Source organism: Nycticebus coucang, chromosome 4 (assembly GCF_027406575.1).
Source record: "Nycticebus coucang isolate mNycCou1 chromosome 4, mNycCou1.pri, whole genome shotgun sequence".
In the NCBI taxonomy this organism is placed as follows: Eukaryota; Metazoa; Chordata; class Mammalia; order Primates; family Lorisidae; genus Nycticebus; species Nycticebus coucang.
The window spans coordinates 103,793,469-103,810,630 of NC_069783.1; the positions used below are offsets into that span (position 1 = coordinate 103,793,469).

Below are 17,162 nucleotides of genomic sequence, written 5' to 3' on the forward strand. Positions count from 1 at the left end.
CCCGGAGTGTCCAGTCCGCGCAGGCCCTGGCCCTGGCCGCCGCCGCGTCCGTTCCAGACGGGACTCGCGGCGGCCACGAGGGGGCAGCGCGCGGCAGGGAATCCGGCCGCCCCAGCCCGCGCCCAACTTGCCGCTGCTCCGGGCCCTCCCGCACGTACTTGCGTTGCGCTGACGCTCCCGGAGCCGGGGCGTCGGGAAGGCGCGCGGACTCCCCTGTTCTGCGCCTCCCGAGGAGAAACCGGAGCGGGGTTCGCGAGTCGGCGCCGCAGCAGGCGCGGAGCCCACGCACTGCGCTGCTCAGGGCGCGGCGCGGATCCGGCACCGGCTCAAGGGTGCTGGTGGCGGCGCCGGTTTCGGACCCGTGGCTCTGGAGAGGGCGGGCTGCGGCCGGGAGGTCTCGGCCCGGGCCCGGGACTCCCCGCCACCCCAGCGCCTTCTCCTCCTGCCTCGTGAGGCATCCCACGCCACAGCCACAGCTCCGGGGCTGTCACTTCAGCGCGCCGCCTGGAGAGAGGACTGGAGTGGGAGCGCCCCGGGGAGTCGTCGGGGGAGGATGCCTGGGCGTCGGCCGTGTTGCCAAGCCGCTGGCCAGCGCTGGCGAGGAAGGCAGTCGGGATAACGCCGCCCAAACTTTGCTTCGCAGCCGGCGCTGGCAGGAAATGTCCCTCTCTGAGGTTTGCAGAGAGCGGAAAGAGGACTCGAGAGCTGGGAGGAGACAGGGTCGAGCCTGGCAGAAGGAGTTCTTCGGAGCCCTGGAGGTAGCCTAAGGGACAAGGCCAATAGCCCGCGTGCGCCCAGGCGAAGGGAAGTCCAGCGATCGCGGCTTCTCCTTCCCAGCGCCCTGCAGTGACCGTGACCTCTGCGCCGCGCACGTGCTCGCGGCTGGGGAAGAGGAAGGGTTCAGTTCAACCCTCCGTGGGCAGCGACTCGCCAGCTGGCCCAGGGCGCATGGAGGTGTCGCGGGGGCAGTGCGGCTCGCCAGCTGCGCGGGGGAGCGCGCACGCCGCGCCCCAGCCTCCCCGGGGACCTGGCCGGCCGCTCCCCGCTCTTCCTGCCTCGGGGCTCCCGGTCTCGACCATCTGCTTGGAGCGTAGAGCCCTTTGAGCTTCGTGCGGGGACAGCGTCCCCGGTCCCTGGAGCAGGGAGGACGTTCGGCGGGACAGGTGTAGCCGGCAGCCGCAGGCGCTGCGCTCAGAAAACCTGGGCGGGCTCGGCTGGCCCAGAGTTGGCTCGCTGCGCGCGGAACTCCAGTCCCCGCCACGCAGGCGGGTCAGTTCGCCACTTTGCACTGCCAAGGCCCCGCCTTAGGTGGCTAGCCTGGGTGAAGGAAGTCGCGTCCGCGCCGGGCTGCCAAGCGGCTGCCGGGGCGCAGTCCTGATGCCAGCTGCCCCTGGCGGGCCCCAAGCCGGCACCCGGACCTAGGCAGCTGCGCCAGGCCGCCGCCGGCGCCTCCCCCATGCTGCTCGGAGCATCCTGGCTGTGCGCGTCCAAGGCGGCCGCCGCTGCTGCGCAGAGCGAGGGCGAGGAGGACAGGCTGGGAGAGCGGCGGCGGCGGCGGGCGGCGGCTACGGCCGCGGGGGCGGGCGAGGACATGGACGAGTCGTCATTGCTGGACCTTTTGGAGTGCTCCGTGTGCCTGGAGCGCCTGGACACCACGGCCAAGGTGCTGCCTTGCCAGCACACCTTCTGCCGCCGCTGCCTGGAGAGCATCGTGTGCTCCCGCCACGAGCTGCGCTGCCCCGAGTGCCGCATCCTGGTGGGCTGCGGCGTGGACGAGCTGCCCGCCAACATCCTTCTGGTGCGTCTGCTGGACGGCATCCGTCAGCGGCCCCGCGCGGGCGCCAGCCCGGGAGGAAGCCCGCCTGCGCGTCCCGGTCCTAGTCCCAGTGCGGCCCCCGCCCTCGCGGGCGGCGGGGGCGGCGCGGTGGGGAGCGCCCCAGGCTCCCCAGTCTTCCTCCCCGCGGCCGTGGGCAGCGCCACCGGCAGTCTTCGCGAGCTGGGGACGAGCAGGAGTGCTCCAGTGGCAAAGGTGGGTATGTGCCTCCGGGGCGCGACACCACGCTGTGTACGAGTGTGAGTGCACGTGGGTGTGGGGGCAGTGATGAGTAACAGAGGCGACCAGAGCTGACCGCGCTGACCCACGCCTTCACCGGCTCTCCTTTCTCCAACTTCACTTCTGTTCAGGGATCCATGAATGTCCCCCTTTAATTCCGACTTGCCAACTCAGCTACAGCCCTGCCCGGAGCTTTCTGTCTGCACCAGGTGTGGGTCCATCCTCCCCTTCTAGAATCCCTTTTCCTACCCTATGCACTCGGTTGGTGGTGGCATCTGGTCTTAGGGCACCTCACCATCTGTTCATTTGTGTGTATCATCCTCCCGGGGTGCGAACGTCTCCTTGTCCCAGGCCTCGCCACTGTGACTCTGCCTCTTTAACTTAGAAAGGATCTTTCTGGATCCCAGACTGTCTGAACATTCTGGGGCTACCTACAGGAAAGTTAATCCTCAATGTTTCTGGTTTCTGATGGGGTTCTGATGGCTGGCCATGGGAAGCACGGGCTGGGTAGGGAGGAGGGGCTGGAGTGAAGAGCAGGACGAGTTTGGAAGAACAGATTATATAAACTTTCTAGTAGGAGGAAAGGAGTTAGCCGGGAGATCCCAGCAGAGTTTTGCCCAGCCCTTCTTGGATTTGGCAGTGTTTGTCTAGAATTAAAGGACCTCTTCTGGGCTCTTAGGCAGACCCCACATGGGTCGTTATTTATTTTGTTATTTTTGGTGCAACTATGTCCAACAGCGTCCACTGCTTCTGTTTTAGTGGAAAGACCTCTGGTGGGCTTCGGTGACTTGGTTTGGAAAGCTGCTTATTGCATGTCCTCACACCCTCTGCCACCTCAGGAACTGTTACTTTGAGAGATGGTAGCCTATCTATGGGATGCTGGTTTAAGTGAGAAACCAAGGATCCAGGTTTTGTAATTTCATTAAATGGAGAAAAGCATATTTAAAGGTTTAAAAAAATACATTGTTGATCTCTTGGAGTAATCATTTGCTTTAGAAAATACAACCTTATTCCTCTGCTTTTGACCATGTAAGGAGCTGGTGGTGCATAATCTTCCCAGCCCTATCCATGATACTGAAACACTTGGAAAATTCTAGCATCTGTAACATCTCTAAGGTTAGGTTGAGTTTGAATTAAAGGCCATGCTTTGCTGAATTGGATTTTTCCCCCATAAGTCAGGAAGAATGGACAAAGATAGTTACTAGGGGTCACTGGGGTCACTGCTGAAGGGGAATTTTTATTGTTCTTAAATCCAGCTACATACTTAATTTAGAAATTTTCAAACTTTCCCCTCTTATCTTTGCTGTTTTTAATCTGAGGTGTTATAATTAGGGATCTTTGTTTGCAAAAGATGTGGGTTACCTCCTCCTGCTCCCTGCTTCTATTAAGGGTAAAACATGGGGACATTCTGATAACCAGTTGTGTCCAGATGTCCTCTCGCTTGTCTTGGGAGCACTGTGTTTGACCAGGAGGTTAGGAGGTACCCTCTGAAATGCTAGCCTCCAGGCAGCCCCTGGAACTCTGTGGCACATGGCGTTTTTTTAGAACTTGTCAAAGGGTTTGACATTTGTTAACTCTTGGTAATAACAAATAGTAACTGGGAATTGATGTTTTGTTGACCAGATTTTGAGATTATTGGTTGACTTCCTCTGTGGATGCACAGATGATGTTCTTGACTTTCTGTGCTTTCTGGAAGTCCTAGAACACTTTCCTTGTTTGTGTTAAGTGCAATCCTCAGGCCTTTCCTTATAGGCTCACCTCAAAGGGTTCCAGGAAGAGTCTGAATTAAATCCAGTCTTACATTTGGTTAATTTTCAGAGAAGAAAAAGCGGAGATGGGGATAGTAATACTATCCAGCTGTCATCCACTGACTATTAAAAGTCAGTGGATGTCTTGTCAGCTGGAAGTCCTGCATGCTATCTATACTCAAACTCCCACTGTGGGGTAATAGCGTTAGGTCCAGTGCACCCTGTGAGGTTATGAGGGAAAGGAGAAAGGGTTTTTAATAGAGGCTTGCATGCTAGGCAACCCTTTAAATTTTCACCTGAGCAAAGACCTCATTGAAAATTATTTTTTGTATTTTACTATGTATTGAAATAGCAAAGCTCAATGCTGGATGTTCCCATGCGGTGTATAATAGATGGGCACTCATTTCATCATTCAGCAAATACCACATATGCATAATAGTAGGTGACCATGAATAGGACAGTATTCTATTTTTCCAGTTAAATTTTGGGATATGTGAGCTTTTTAGATATATGGATAAATATCTGCTTAGTTTTGTTTAGTTCTGAATGTAGTTACAGTTAGACATTGAGACTGCCCCATGTAAGAAATGTGTTACATTTCTATTTAGCTTCACTTCAGTTCATAAAATATGTTTTCCAAACTCTTTATGTGCTTCTTTTTTATCAGGTTTTTGGTGATCACCAGAGTACTTAGAGCCCCCTACTCTGAGTAGGAGAGTCTCCCTGCTCTGTTTTCACCTGGGACATTTGAGACAAAGCATTTTTTTTTTTTTGAATCAGTTTATGATGATGCTGCTGCTGGAAATTTTATACCAAGTTACACATACCTGTGGCCTAAGGTGAGGACTATTGATCTCTTCCTTTGCTTGCTGGCAAATACATGTATTGTTGCTTCTTAAAGTATGTTAATATTGATCTTTTAAAAGTCCTGTTTTAATGCTGCCATCCCAGTCTTGCAGTTGCTTATATGTCCTGAATTTCTCAGCCCAACTTGTTTATTATTTTGTTTTAATAATTTAATACCCCATGCTAGCATTGGTCATACTGTTTCAGGGCAATGTGGGGTTTTGCTAAAACATTTTTGTGTTTCTATACTGAGTAATTCAAAGCATTGTTTTTTAATATGAGAGATTTAATAAGAACTTAAATATAAGACAGTCCCAATTTTCTTCTGAATTAAAATGTATTCTGTGCCTTATATATTTGGGCCAGGCACTATTCTTGGTGACAGACACTGGTGTGGGCTCTTTGTATAGACCTGACATTAGGTGTGATATATGGACACCTTCTCTCTGCTATGCTCCTGGGAGGTACCTATGGCACTGGCTAGCGTGACCCCAGAACTTGACAAAGGTTAAGAGGAAGGACATTTTCACAAATTAAAGAGTTATAAAAAACCTGGGCAATGCTTTTGATGATATAAGAGTAGGCATTAGAACCTAGCTTGTCTGTATTGTGTATCTTGAGGTACAACAGGTTATATTTAAATTAGACCCATTTGAAAGTCTCTTCCGTAATCTCTTCGACTAGCGGTCCCCAACCTTTTTGGCCCCAGGGACTGGTTTTATGGAAGACATTTTTTCCACAGCTGGAGGTTGGATGGTTTTGGGATGATTCAGACACATTACATTTATTGTGTACTTTATTTCTGTTATTAATACATTGTAATGTCTAATGAAATAATTTCTAATGAAATAATCAGTGGGAGCCCTGAGCTTATTTTCCTGCAATGAGACGGTCCCATCTGAGGGTTATGGGAGACAGCAACAGATGAATCTTTGCTTACTTGCCCATTGTTCATCTCATGCTGTGAAGCCTGGGAGTGGGGTCGGGACTATAGTCTTAGACAATGTGCCCGAGATATTATAATGGAAAATAAGATAAGTTGGGGAATCATAGAATTATATCTATTGAATATTTTGTGAACACACACATATGATTCTTTTATCATATTTTTGGAGACAGGGCTGAGGACTTTTCTTTGAGTTTTAAATTGTCTTTCTAGCTGGAACCACAGTCACCGTGTATGATTTTCTATTTGTTTTTTTTTTCAAGCAGGGTGAGGACTAAAAGACTTTCAAAGAATTCCAAGTGGAGCATCTGTCTAGATTTTAAATAATTCCTCCCCATAGTGTTTGATATTTTTGTTCACACCCAATTTGATCATTTTAAAGCAGTCTTTTTTGTTGTTGTTGTTGAGTCTTTCCTAAGTAGTCATCTTGGTTTTCTAAGGGACAGTATTTTTTTTTTCCTTTCAAACTTCCTTGGATAGATGCTAATGAATTAAAGTATATATTTAGCATTATGAGTTCAACTTGCAAAAGCATAGTTGGGAATAAAGATAAGAGATTCCTGATAAACACAGGGGTCCTTGGGTGAGAGTCACCTAGCACTGCCTGGCAATTGCCTCCATTGGGCCTAGGCACCTTAGATCATCTTACAGGGGAAGTGCAGTGTGGCTTAGTCCTCCTGGTCAGCTGGCTGGAGGCCAGGTTGGGAGTGTCTGGTGTCTGTGGCGTCTAGAGGCAAGTTAACATGTTCTTTAGTTCTCAATAGCTGAGCAGCTTCTACCTGAGACTTTCTGTTTAACAAGTACTGAATTCCTACCACAGGCTGGGCACTTTGACAGGTATCACTTTGTGGAAAGTTCATAGTTCTCCTGCCAAGTGGTTGGTAGAATTACTATTTTGAGGCCCAGAGAGATGCTATTTTGGCAAGTGAGAGAGCTAGGAGGTGACTTGGGTCAGATGTGTCCTTCGACTCTGTTCCTCTGCTCTCTATACTGCCTGGTGGACCACTGGGATTGGATGCAGTAAGGGTCCAGAGGGAAAGGCCCAGCACCAGGGAAAGGCCAGCACTCAGGGGCCTCACAAAGGCCAGACAGCACACAGGTGAGCAGATGGTCAACGTGACAGCAGAGTCCTTTTCTGAAGGCCCTTGAGTGTGGAAAGGTACCAGTTAGTGAATAATCTAAGTTACCATCCATTGAGCACCCACTGGGTGCTGCACACAGGAGGTTTGTTGCTGCAGCTGAAGGCTAAGCCGGGTAGTTTAAAGGTATGTCATTTGCTCCTCCCTGAAGCTCCATGACATCTCTAGTTACATTGGCAGGGACACAGGGCTCCAACATTTCCTTGCCCTGTGGCTCACAATGACTAGGGTGTTACTTGAAAGGTAGGTTTTGGGCTAAGCCTAGCTGACTTTGTTCATAGAGGACTCGGCTCGTTAGTGGCCAAGGTCTCAAACATAAGACCCCGTCCATTCACCAAGCCCAGGCCACAAATGATCTTCCCGGACAGGCTGCCGGCTGTGAGGCCAGGCACTGTGCACCCTGGTGTGGCCGCGGGAAAGAGCACCAAACCAGCGGTGGCTTTGGCAGCAAGTGACACACAGCCCTATGCCATGCCATAAGCAGGGAGTGTGCATGGCTGAGTGGCTGGCCCAGTGGCCCTGCTCTGCCCACAGTGATCACTGCTTGCCCATCCTCTGCTCTACCACCATGTTGGCTCCACCCTCTGCCCCACTCACCTGGTCTCAAGACAGAGGGAGTTCAGGTGTCATGTCCCATGTCCCCGTGACGATATCCAAAAGCAGAAATGCGGGCAGCGCCTGTGGCTCAAGGAGTGGGGCGCTGGTCCCATGTGCCGGAGGTGGCAGGTTCAAACCCAGCCCTGGCCAAAAACCAAAAACCAAAAAACAAAAAAACAAACAAAACAAAAGCATAAATGCAGGGTTTCTTCTCCTTATGCTCCTCTCCAAGTCCAGGAGCAAGCCACTACCTGCCCGCCTTATACTCTCCCCATCACACCTTGGGGTGACTGTGTGCTATCCCAGGCTGGGGCCAAAACTAGCTGCAGCTCACCCAGGGCTTTGGTACACAGATCACCTTCTCCTTCTGGTGCGACCTACCACCCCACCCTGGGGAACGAGGAGGAGGGGGCAGGTGATACTCACAGGTGGCACGTGGGTTGGGAATCCCAGAGCACGTTTGGTTTACAAATCCTGTAAGAATAGGTTTTAATCTTGGCTTCCTTACTCCCTAACAGTCCCCTGCTTTGCTGGGCCTTCTCATTGGTGGACTAGGGATCTTCTCTTCTTCACTGGATACAAGGGATGATGTATGTGCAGGTGCCTAGCACACACCATGGCTGTCCTGTTGCTACTACCAGTGAGGCACACCGCACAGGGCCAGCCTACTGCAGGCGTGTGTGTGTGCGCGTGTGTGTATATGCAAATGTGAGTGTGGATGGGGTGTGTGCCTGTTGTGAGTCTGATACACACTTCGCCTTTAGGTTCAGAGTCAGCCTGTATGATGGTGATTGCATTGCCACACATTAATGGGCATCTAAGCTGAATCGTTGGTTGAGTCTGTTTCATCTTTTAAGTTGCTCCGAGTTTGTCTTTGTTATCAGAGGCAGTGTTCCTGATCTTCACAAACTTCATTAAAAGGGGAAAAAATCTGAACTGTGATCTGCTTTTAAAAGGACAACAGGGAGAATAACCCTGCTCAGCTGCTTGGCAGGTCCCTGAGAACAAGTCCCCCGTGATGTGTGGGGCACAGAGCTCGTCTGCCCCTGCCAGCGCAGGCTCCCTGGTCCTCCCTCCATCTGGCTTCTCAGAGCCTGCCTGCTTGCTGCAGCACAACAAATTAGGGTCTCATGTGCATTGTAGTTCAATCTGTATTTAATCTCTATCCTTTACAGTTAACACAATCTTTTTAGAGGTGCATTTTTGAAAAAAAAAATCAGCAAGCATTTGGTTATGGGGAGATGCTCTTGACAGTACCATGTGAAGACGCCATGGTCAGTTTTTATCAGACTTGCCTTGCTTGGGAGGTCTTTGGATTAGATGAATGTGGAATGCATACTTGATGCGTATCCTATTGGAATTTTAACTAACCTTAAAAGAATAGGGTGTCAAGCTGAAGGTGTTGGCAGCGGTGAATGGTGAATGGCTTTCAAAACGTGCGAGAACCTCACAATGTAGGCCTAACTTTTTCCATTGAGTGAAGTTAGAATGAGAAAGTGTACAGAGTCGTAGCATGATTTGAATTCTACCCATGGCTTGCTGTCTTTTTTAAGCTCCACTTTGGCCTTCAATGGCTCAGGGATATTTAAAGGAGTCGCTTTTCTCTTGTGTAACAGGTGTTTGCATTGTTAACTGATACAAACACGAAGACATTATGATATTTGCGTTGCTGCTTAATAGAATGTGTGCATAAGGCTCACATGAATTTATGTGAGTTTAAATGAATTAGGATTCACCACAGACATTCGGGTCATCAGAAATGGTGAGAGAATTTAAAAACACGCTCACACCAGGAGCAGGTGAAAGTGGGCTAGGTTCAGAACAAGCCGGGAGTTCTCAGGAGGAAATCATGGTATTACCTGCGAGGCCTCTGCTCACTAGTTCAAGAAGGGGGATGTTGAAGACCTGTTATCTCTGTACTGCTTCACGGGACACATATTTGAGAGCTGTGTATACCAAGCATTACAATAGGCACTCCTAGGATACCTGGGGTAGAGAGTGTGTGATGGTCTTTGTTTATAATGAAATGTAAGTTTTTCCATTTAGTTAAGTGCCTAGATGTCCTGCAAAGGAAAGCCTGTGCTATAGCTTTTTATTATGTGTTTATCTGGCAGGAAATTTCTAATGAGTAGCATCAGAGCAATTTGGGGCTTAGGCAGTTTGGAGCGGGTTGTCACCCCTATGGTTTCTACTTCCATCATCTTGATTTGCCAAATGGAGGTCTTCACAGTTCTGCCTTCTGGATCTTTGTACTTTGTGGCAGGGTTGAAAATAGTGATGCTAAGACAGCTTGCTGCTAATTGCTTGGTTTCCTTTGCAGCTTGGTTTTTTGGGCAGTGTCTTTCAGAGAAGGCATTGCCTATTGCTGGTTCTTAAGCAGAGGCTCAGAAGTGCCGTGCTCAGTGGGCAGGAGGACCTACTGCTGCAGCTAGAGTGAGGGAGGTCAGATGTTTCTGCACAGTTTTTTTTTTTTAATTAAATCATAGCTGTGTACATTAATGTGATCATGGGGCACCATACACTGGTTTTATAGACCGTTTGACATATTTTCATCACACTGGTTAACATAGCCTTCCTGGTATTTTCTTAGTTATTATGCTAAGACATTTACTTTCCACATTTAGTAAGATTTCCACATTTACTAAGTTTCACATATACCCTTGTAAGATGCACCGCAGGTGTAATCCCACCAATCCCCCTCCCTCTGCCCACCTCCCTCCTCCCTCCCCTCCCTTTCCCCCTTCCCTCTATTCTTAGTCCGCACAGTTTTTGAAACTGCTTTTGGCTTTTGGAAGCCATCTTCCTGCAGTCCATCTTAGGTGGGACTTATTTGGATTTTTCACTTGGGATCCAATGATAGGGCTTAAGACACTGTAAACAAATAGCCAATACATATATGAGTTACACCTGGTATGTCAGGCGGTGCTCAGGCCTGCAGCAGGGTCGTGGTCAGTGACTCTATTACGCTGCTCCTTTTATTTATCGAAATGTATCCACATATTTACTATTAATGGATAAACTGTTAGATTCCTTAACTATTTATAATCATACCTAAAATCTATATAACTTAAAAATCTCACTCTTTCTCCCTTTCCAACCATAGCTAAAGGTAATTAAATGTGTTTTTGTGAGAGCATCGGGAAGGTATTATAATTCATGCTGGATTAATGTCACCTTAGCAAAGATATCCAATGAGATCAACTTTTTTCTACAAAGTTTGTGATACTCATGGGTTAATTTTATCACTGGCAATGATTGTCGGGACCAAGTGTAGTCTGAATACCTGTGAAATGAAAGGTGGGCACTGATGCCCCATCACACTCCCAGTAAAGCGACAACTCTTATATCCCAAGTAGCAGTTCTCTTGTCCCTTGTGTGGCTGAATTTGTGTAGTGGGATGCAGTAGAGGGAAAATGGCTTGTGTTAAAAATCTATTTTTTAAAAATTAATTTTTAAAGTATGGTTTTGGTGCAATGCAGTTGGGAGTGTAATTGGTATCTCAGTTTGATATAATAAGCTTTGACATACACGTAGTAATAGAAGTTTTCCTGGGTTTAAAGTTGTCATCTCCAGCGTACCAAATGAGGTGACCTGTGTCAGATTCTGCTGAGGACTTGTACCCCTGCAGCTGAGCCACATGGTATGGAGGGCACCTGCCAAGTACCAGTAGCCTGTCCAACAATAGGGCTTAAGAATTGCAGTCCTTGAGCTTTTCAGTCACCCATTTGCCAAAGGCCAGTGTGTCTGGAGTTTGTCGATTTGATGTCTAGAGTTGTGTGGACAAAGGACAGACCCCTCAGGGTTAGTGTGTGCTACCCATTTGCATTCATAGTCAGACCGAGGCTGTTTGTTTCAAGTATGGCTGCTTTAAGGAAACAGAACAGCTTATTGATCAGAGGTATGACTCATGAAATACTGAAACTGTGCCCCTATAACTCACAGGACAAGGCTGGGGGGAGAGGACAGATGTGCAGAGGCTTTCCACATCAGCCTGGGCAGACCTCCTTCCCCTCTGGGTGCTGTCCTCTACAGCCATCAAGGCCCTGTTAATGTACGAGATTGATGCTCGTGGTTGGACTTGTCTCCCTGAGATCAGCCACATGCAGCCGCTGGCTTTATATGTGAGCTATAATTCTGCTTATGGTGCCTTTACATACTGGTGTCCTTTTTCTATTTTCAATGGACTTCAGTAATTCCTTGCTTTTAAAATTTAGGTGTTAATAGGAAATAAACTTTTCTTTTTTTCCTTTTTGTCAAAGTTATCCATGCTCTACATGGAGTTAATGGAATTAATAGACAGTCTGTGAATTGTGTTTGTATATTAATGGCAACATTTCCTCTGTGTCCCCTAAGTAATCAATGTACCATCTTTGACCATCAGCACCTGTACAGTCTGGCCCTGAGAGTGCATTTCCCACTAAGTGCTTACATCGCCACAAGTATCCTCATGGGCTGAGAAACCCTTTCTTCTATAACCCCAGCCTGTCCACCTGGGGTTGTGATGAACTGGACATCCCAAAAGTGTCCCTGACAGCCAGCACCTGTGGGTGCCTCTGGCTGGCGTGGGCTGCTGTGCCCTGTATATAGAAGGGTCAGCACTATGCTGGGTACCCCACCACCCTTGGTGAGAAGATGCAGGCTGTAGCCCCACCCCTGAGCCACGTCTCTGCATGGCCCTTTCTTGTGTCACTTCCATGGAGTTTCTGGTTCCATTTTTATTTCCTCAAGCTGTTTGCAGTGATCTTACTCACTGTTGCCTTCTGTGGGCTGCGAGTTTTCCTGACAGTTGCTGCTTTGTCGGGCCTTTGAAGTTGGCAGCATCTGGCTTCCCAGAAGCAACAGTTTCTCATCCTGCCTGGGTCCCTCCTTTTGTCCCTGGCTTGGTGATGAGCTCAGCCCCACATGTGCCAGTGCCCTCCCTGTTGCCTTCTCCAGTGCCCAGGGTCAGGCACTGAGCTGAGTCCTGGGGCAGCAGAGTTGGCCAGTCTCCAAACCAGTTTCTTACAGGTTCAGACCGAGGCTCCAGTCTGCATTTGTCTTTCGTGAAATTGATGTGGCTTTAGGGTGCATGTCCCACAGAGGGTGGATGACATTGGAGATATAACCCTAAGTCTTTTTTTTTTTTTTTTGAGACAGAGCCTCAAGCTGTTGCCCTGGGTAGAGTGCCGTGGCATCATAGCTCACAGCAACCTCCAACTCCTGGGCTCAAGCGAGTCTCCTGTCTCTGCCTCCCAAGTAGCTGGGACTATAGGCGCCCGCCACAACGCCTGGCTATTTTTTGGTTGTAGCCATCATTGTAGTTTGGTGGCCTGGGCTGGATTCAAACCCGCCAGCTCAGGTGTATGTGGCTGGCGCCTTAGCCTCTTGAGCCACAGGCACTGAGCCTAACCCTGAGTCTTGAGAGAAGAGTCCTGCATCTCTCAGGGGAAAGCAGAATGCTCATTTCCTAGCCCCAGGGAACAGGTCTCCTGACGGTGTCAACAGGAGGTTGAGGAGGAGGTTCTCAATGGCTTTCATGGCCAGGAGGTATGCCCAGCTCAGCAAGATGGGACTTCATCTCCTCCCATGCCTGCCTGCACCTGAGGGGCCGCCAGCGGGGCTCCCCTGGCATACCCAGCCTGCTGCCCACCAGTTGTCACCCTCTGCAGACTCCCTGAGCAGCCCCTTCTGCACTCATGGAATCTCATGGGAACTTCCTCTGGCTTGTGGCTGCCACCTCCCCTGCCTGCCAAGACTTCGTCTGGGGGTCCTGGTGTCTCCTGGGGGAGTCGAGTGTGTGCCTGGAGCTTCTGCTGCAGCCCTGGCCTATCTCCTGGCCCTGCCCCATGCCTGCTGGGTGGGCTCTCCACAGACTTCTCCCCGGGGGGTGCATGCCCTCTCCTGACCTGGCGAGCTGTGCAATCCCATTCCTTGGCCAGCTGCCCCATCTTTCCACCACACCTGTTACACTGATATTCTCAGGAACATTTATTTATTTATGATCTAAGGCTTTTTCCTTAAAAATTGACATGCATTTTATGTTGTACTCCAGAACGTGCTTCCTCTTGCTTTTAATAGCAAGCTGTGGGGTTGGATCTGTAAACCTGGAATCAAGCCCGTGCCTTCCCACAGTCCTGGCCCCCGCACTCACACCCCAGCTGGCAGGTCCAGCAGCGAGGAGCCAGGGGCAGCTTGTGCCTGGAAAGTCTGTGCTGGAGTCCAGCAGTGGCCCCCTACTGAAGGAGGATTTGAGACACAACTTATGTCAGTGGCCTTGTCCCTTATCAGAAGGCTCACTTGGCCCTGCTGGGCTACGTGTCATGGAGTCTCTCTCAGCTGGGCAAGTGCTGATACCTGTTGCTCTCCAGTTTCACCTGCAAAGGAGTTGGGGTTGTAGCAATGTGAAGAGAGCACTGTAGACCTGTCAGTGGATGTGGGGAAAGGTGGCTGTCAGCAAGGGACAGTTTCATTCTCTAAACATAAGTGGAAAAATTCTGTCAGGTTGGGGAATTATCAAGGATGTTGGCTTTCAAGGTGACAGTTGTCATGTTGACAAGATAGAGCACAGGGTGTTCACGTATCTGGCACTTGGAGCTGGTGTCCTGGCTGCTGGGATGTGACTTAGCATATAAGATGAAGAAGGGAAAGTGCCAGTGGGGTACCGGTGTTCCTGGTGGGGGCCTGGGGAGCCCAAGCCTGGGGGCCCTCTATTAAGGCCACAAGAGGGTCCCAGGCAGTAGTTAAGGAATGCATTTTGTTAACGTTTGTGTTTATTTTAACGGTCTCCTCTATATATGTCAACTGGTACATATAAAAAAAATTGTGGCAGTTGCCTGAAGTTTCATTTGGAAATAAGTTTAAATAAGAAGTGAGTCAATTTAAAGAGGCTCATTGAATAAATATTGTGAAGATATGCTATGGATAAAAACTGCTGAAATGAAGGGAACACTTTTACACTGCTGGTGGGACTGCAAACTAGTACAACCTTTCTGGAAGGAAGTATGGAGAAACCTCAAAGCACTCAAGCCAGACCTCCCATTTGATCCTGCAATCCCATTACTGGGCATCTACCCAGAAGGAAAAAAATCCTTTTATCATAAGGACACTTGTACTAGATTGTTTATTGCAGCTCAATTTACAATCGCCAAAATGTGGAAACAGCCTAAATGCCCACCAACCCAGGAATGGATTAACAAGCTGTGGTATATGTATACCATGGAATACTATTCAGCCATTAAAAAAATGGAGACTTTACATCCTTCGTATTAACCTGGATGGATGTGGAAGACATTATTCTTAGTAAAGCATCACAAGAATGGAGAAGCATGAATCCTATGTACTCAATTTTGATATGAGGACAATTAATGACAATTAAGGTTATGGGTGGGGGGAGGAAAAGCAGAAAGAGGGATGGAGGGAGGGGGGTAGGGCCTTGGTGTGTGTCACACTTTATGGGGGCAAGACATGATTGCAAGAGGGACTTTACCTAACAATTGCAATCAGTGTAACCTGGCTTATTATACCCTCAATGAATCCCCAACAATAAAAAAAAAATAAAAGGAAAAAAAAACTGCTGAAATGAAAGTCAAAATGAAATCAGAATCTTGAAGATATATCTGTACTCCCTTGTTCACTGCAGCAGTGTTCACAGGAGCCAAGATGTGAAAGCAGCCCGGATGTCTGTCAGTGGGTGGATGGATGAAGAAGTGGTGGTGTTACACACACACACACACACACACACACACACACACACACACACTCTCACGGTGGAATATTAATGTCTTTAAAAAGAAGGCAGTTCTGCCCTTTGTGACAATGTGAATGAACCCAGAGGGCATTACGCTAAGTGAAATAAGCCGCAGAAACTTAAAGGCAAATATTGCATGGTCTCAGTTATATGTGAATTTAAACAGGTCAAGCTCATGGAAGCAGAGGGAGAATGGTGGACACCAGGGGCTGAGGGTGGGAGAAGAAAGGAGGTCTTGGTCAGAGGGTACAAACTTTCCGTTATCAGATGGATGTATCCTAACGTACAGTATGGTGACTGCAATTAACAATGTGGTATTATGTTCTTGAAGTTTGCTAGGAGAGAGGATGTTACGTGTTCTCAGCACACTGAACAAGCTAAACATGTGAGGTGATGGATGTGGTAACAGCTGGTTTGATTATGGTAGTCAGCTGACAATGTATACATACCTCAAATTAACATGTTGTATACCTTAGCACATGTAATATTTTATTTTTCAATTATACCTCAATAAAACTTGGGGGAAAAGTAAATTATATGTGATAGTAAAATATATTAAAAAAAAAAAAAGACTGCCTAATAAGCAGACTTAGCTTTCCCCACAGTATCTCCACTTTTGTTTTTTAAAACCCCATTTGCTGTGGGTCTGAGATGCTGGCAGCCGGCTGTGCAGATGCTGAGGGTTTGTAGGGTAGGAGAGGGTTGGATAGGTGAATGTGAGGAACAGGGCCGCATTTTATGCTTGGAAGCCAGTGTTGGGAAAAATTGCTTTTTTGATTTTTAAATCCAAATAGCAAATGTGAGATAACTGGCTTTTGAGATTTATTTTGGGCTAAAGTTACCAACAGGGCAGGAAGAGTAACACACGTGCCCCGCGTCCCCTTGCTGCTGTGCTGGGCCTAACCTACACCGCTTGAGGCTCACCTGCAGCTGGTGGTGCACAGCTGGCCTGGAGCCTCTCAGACCCGTGAGAATCACCCAGGTACCAGGCTGGGGCCTGAACCACAGTAGAGCACTATGCAGGGCTGGGGACTGAGTCAGGAAGGGAGGCAGAAAAGGTGAAACAGGCCTTCCTCACCAGCTGTGGTTCTCAGAGCTCAGTGCTCAGGTGGCCTGGTCACAGGTGACAGGTGAGCGGCTTGCAGTATGGATCGTGGGCTCCACTCTGTGCTCTGGGCTCTGGCAGGTGCAGGCTAAGAAACCCAGGGGGCTCTAGGCTAGCAGGGCTGTTGGGGAAGCTCCTAAGGGAATGCTGAGCACTGAAGGCCTGACCTGATACTGACATCTTAGGGGGTCTAGAGTCGTCTTTGTGTCTCCAAGCTTTATCATTTTCTTCTTATGAAAGAGACAGTCCACTCCTGCCTTTCTGTGCTTCTGGAACAGTAGTGTGTGTCGCCCATGTCCTAACCAGATCCCTCCTTACTGTGATTTCCCCAGTCTCCTATACCAGTGGCCACGGTAGTTGCCTTAAATAGTCCCCTTATCCCCGTTCCCCCTGCCGGGCAGACTTCATGCTGCCTTGCTCTGCTCGGTCACTGCTCTGCCCACCCCTCATCCCTGCAGTGCAGGATCACTGCTGCCAGCGGCTCTTTGCTTATGTGAGACCCACCATTTTCACCATTGGTCTCTCCATCCCTGAAGGATTGACCCTTCCTTCCTCCAGCCTTGGGAGACTGTTTAGAAGCTGGTCATGTCCTGACTGATCTGTGTCCTGCTTCCTCCTCTGCCCACCAGGCTGTCTTGGGGGCTCACATGCTCCACGAATGGCAGAGCCACTGTGCTGCTGTTGCCACGTGCCCTAGGTCCCCGATGGGTGTCTGTGGCGCTGTTCTAGGATTCACCTCCCAGTTGTTTCCAGGTCCTGGATGTTCTCACTCATGGAGAATTCTAAGTTCCTCAGGGCCAGCGCCAAGCCCATTGCATCTGTTCTCCTGAGTTGGCTGGTGTGGGTTCCAGAGTGTGGTGGTCAATGGTGATCCCTCTGCAGGTGCGAGGCAGGGCACGGTGCTGAGCCAGGCAGGCTGGGGGATGCGTGTGGAGCCCTGGAGCCCAAATGTCTGGGCTCACGTCCCCTCTCCACCCCTCCCCTCTCTACCCCTCTCCTCTC

General features: G+C 49.3%; 1 protein-coding gene across 2 annotated transcripts in view; it reads left to right on the top strand.

Annotated features, from left to right (window-relative positions):
* The first annotated feature begins 468 nt into the window (after positions 1-468).
* Positions 469-17,162, top strand: part of SH3RF3 (SH3 domain containing ring finger 3) — a 340,566-nt gene continuing 323,872 nt past the window's right edge. For both annotated transcript variants that reach the window (XM_053588118.1, XM_053588120.1), the window contains exon 1: positions 469-2,029. In XM_053588118.1, coding sequence (XP_053444093.1) covers positions 1,457-2,029 — 573 coding nt within the window. In that variant the 5' untranslated portion in view covers positions 469-1,456. The remainder of the gene's footprint in view (positions 2,030-17,162) is intronic.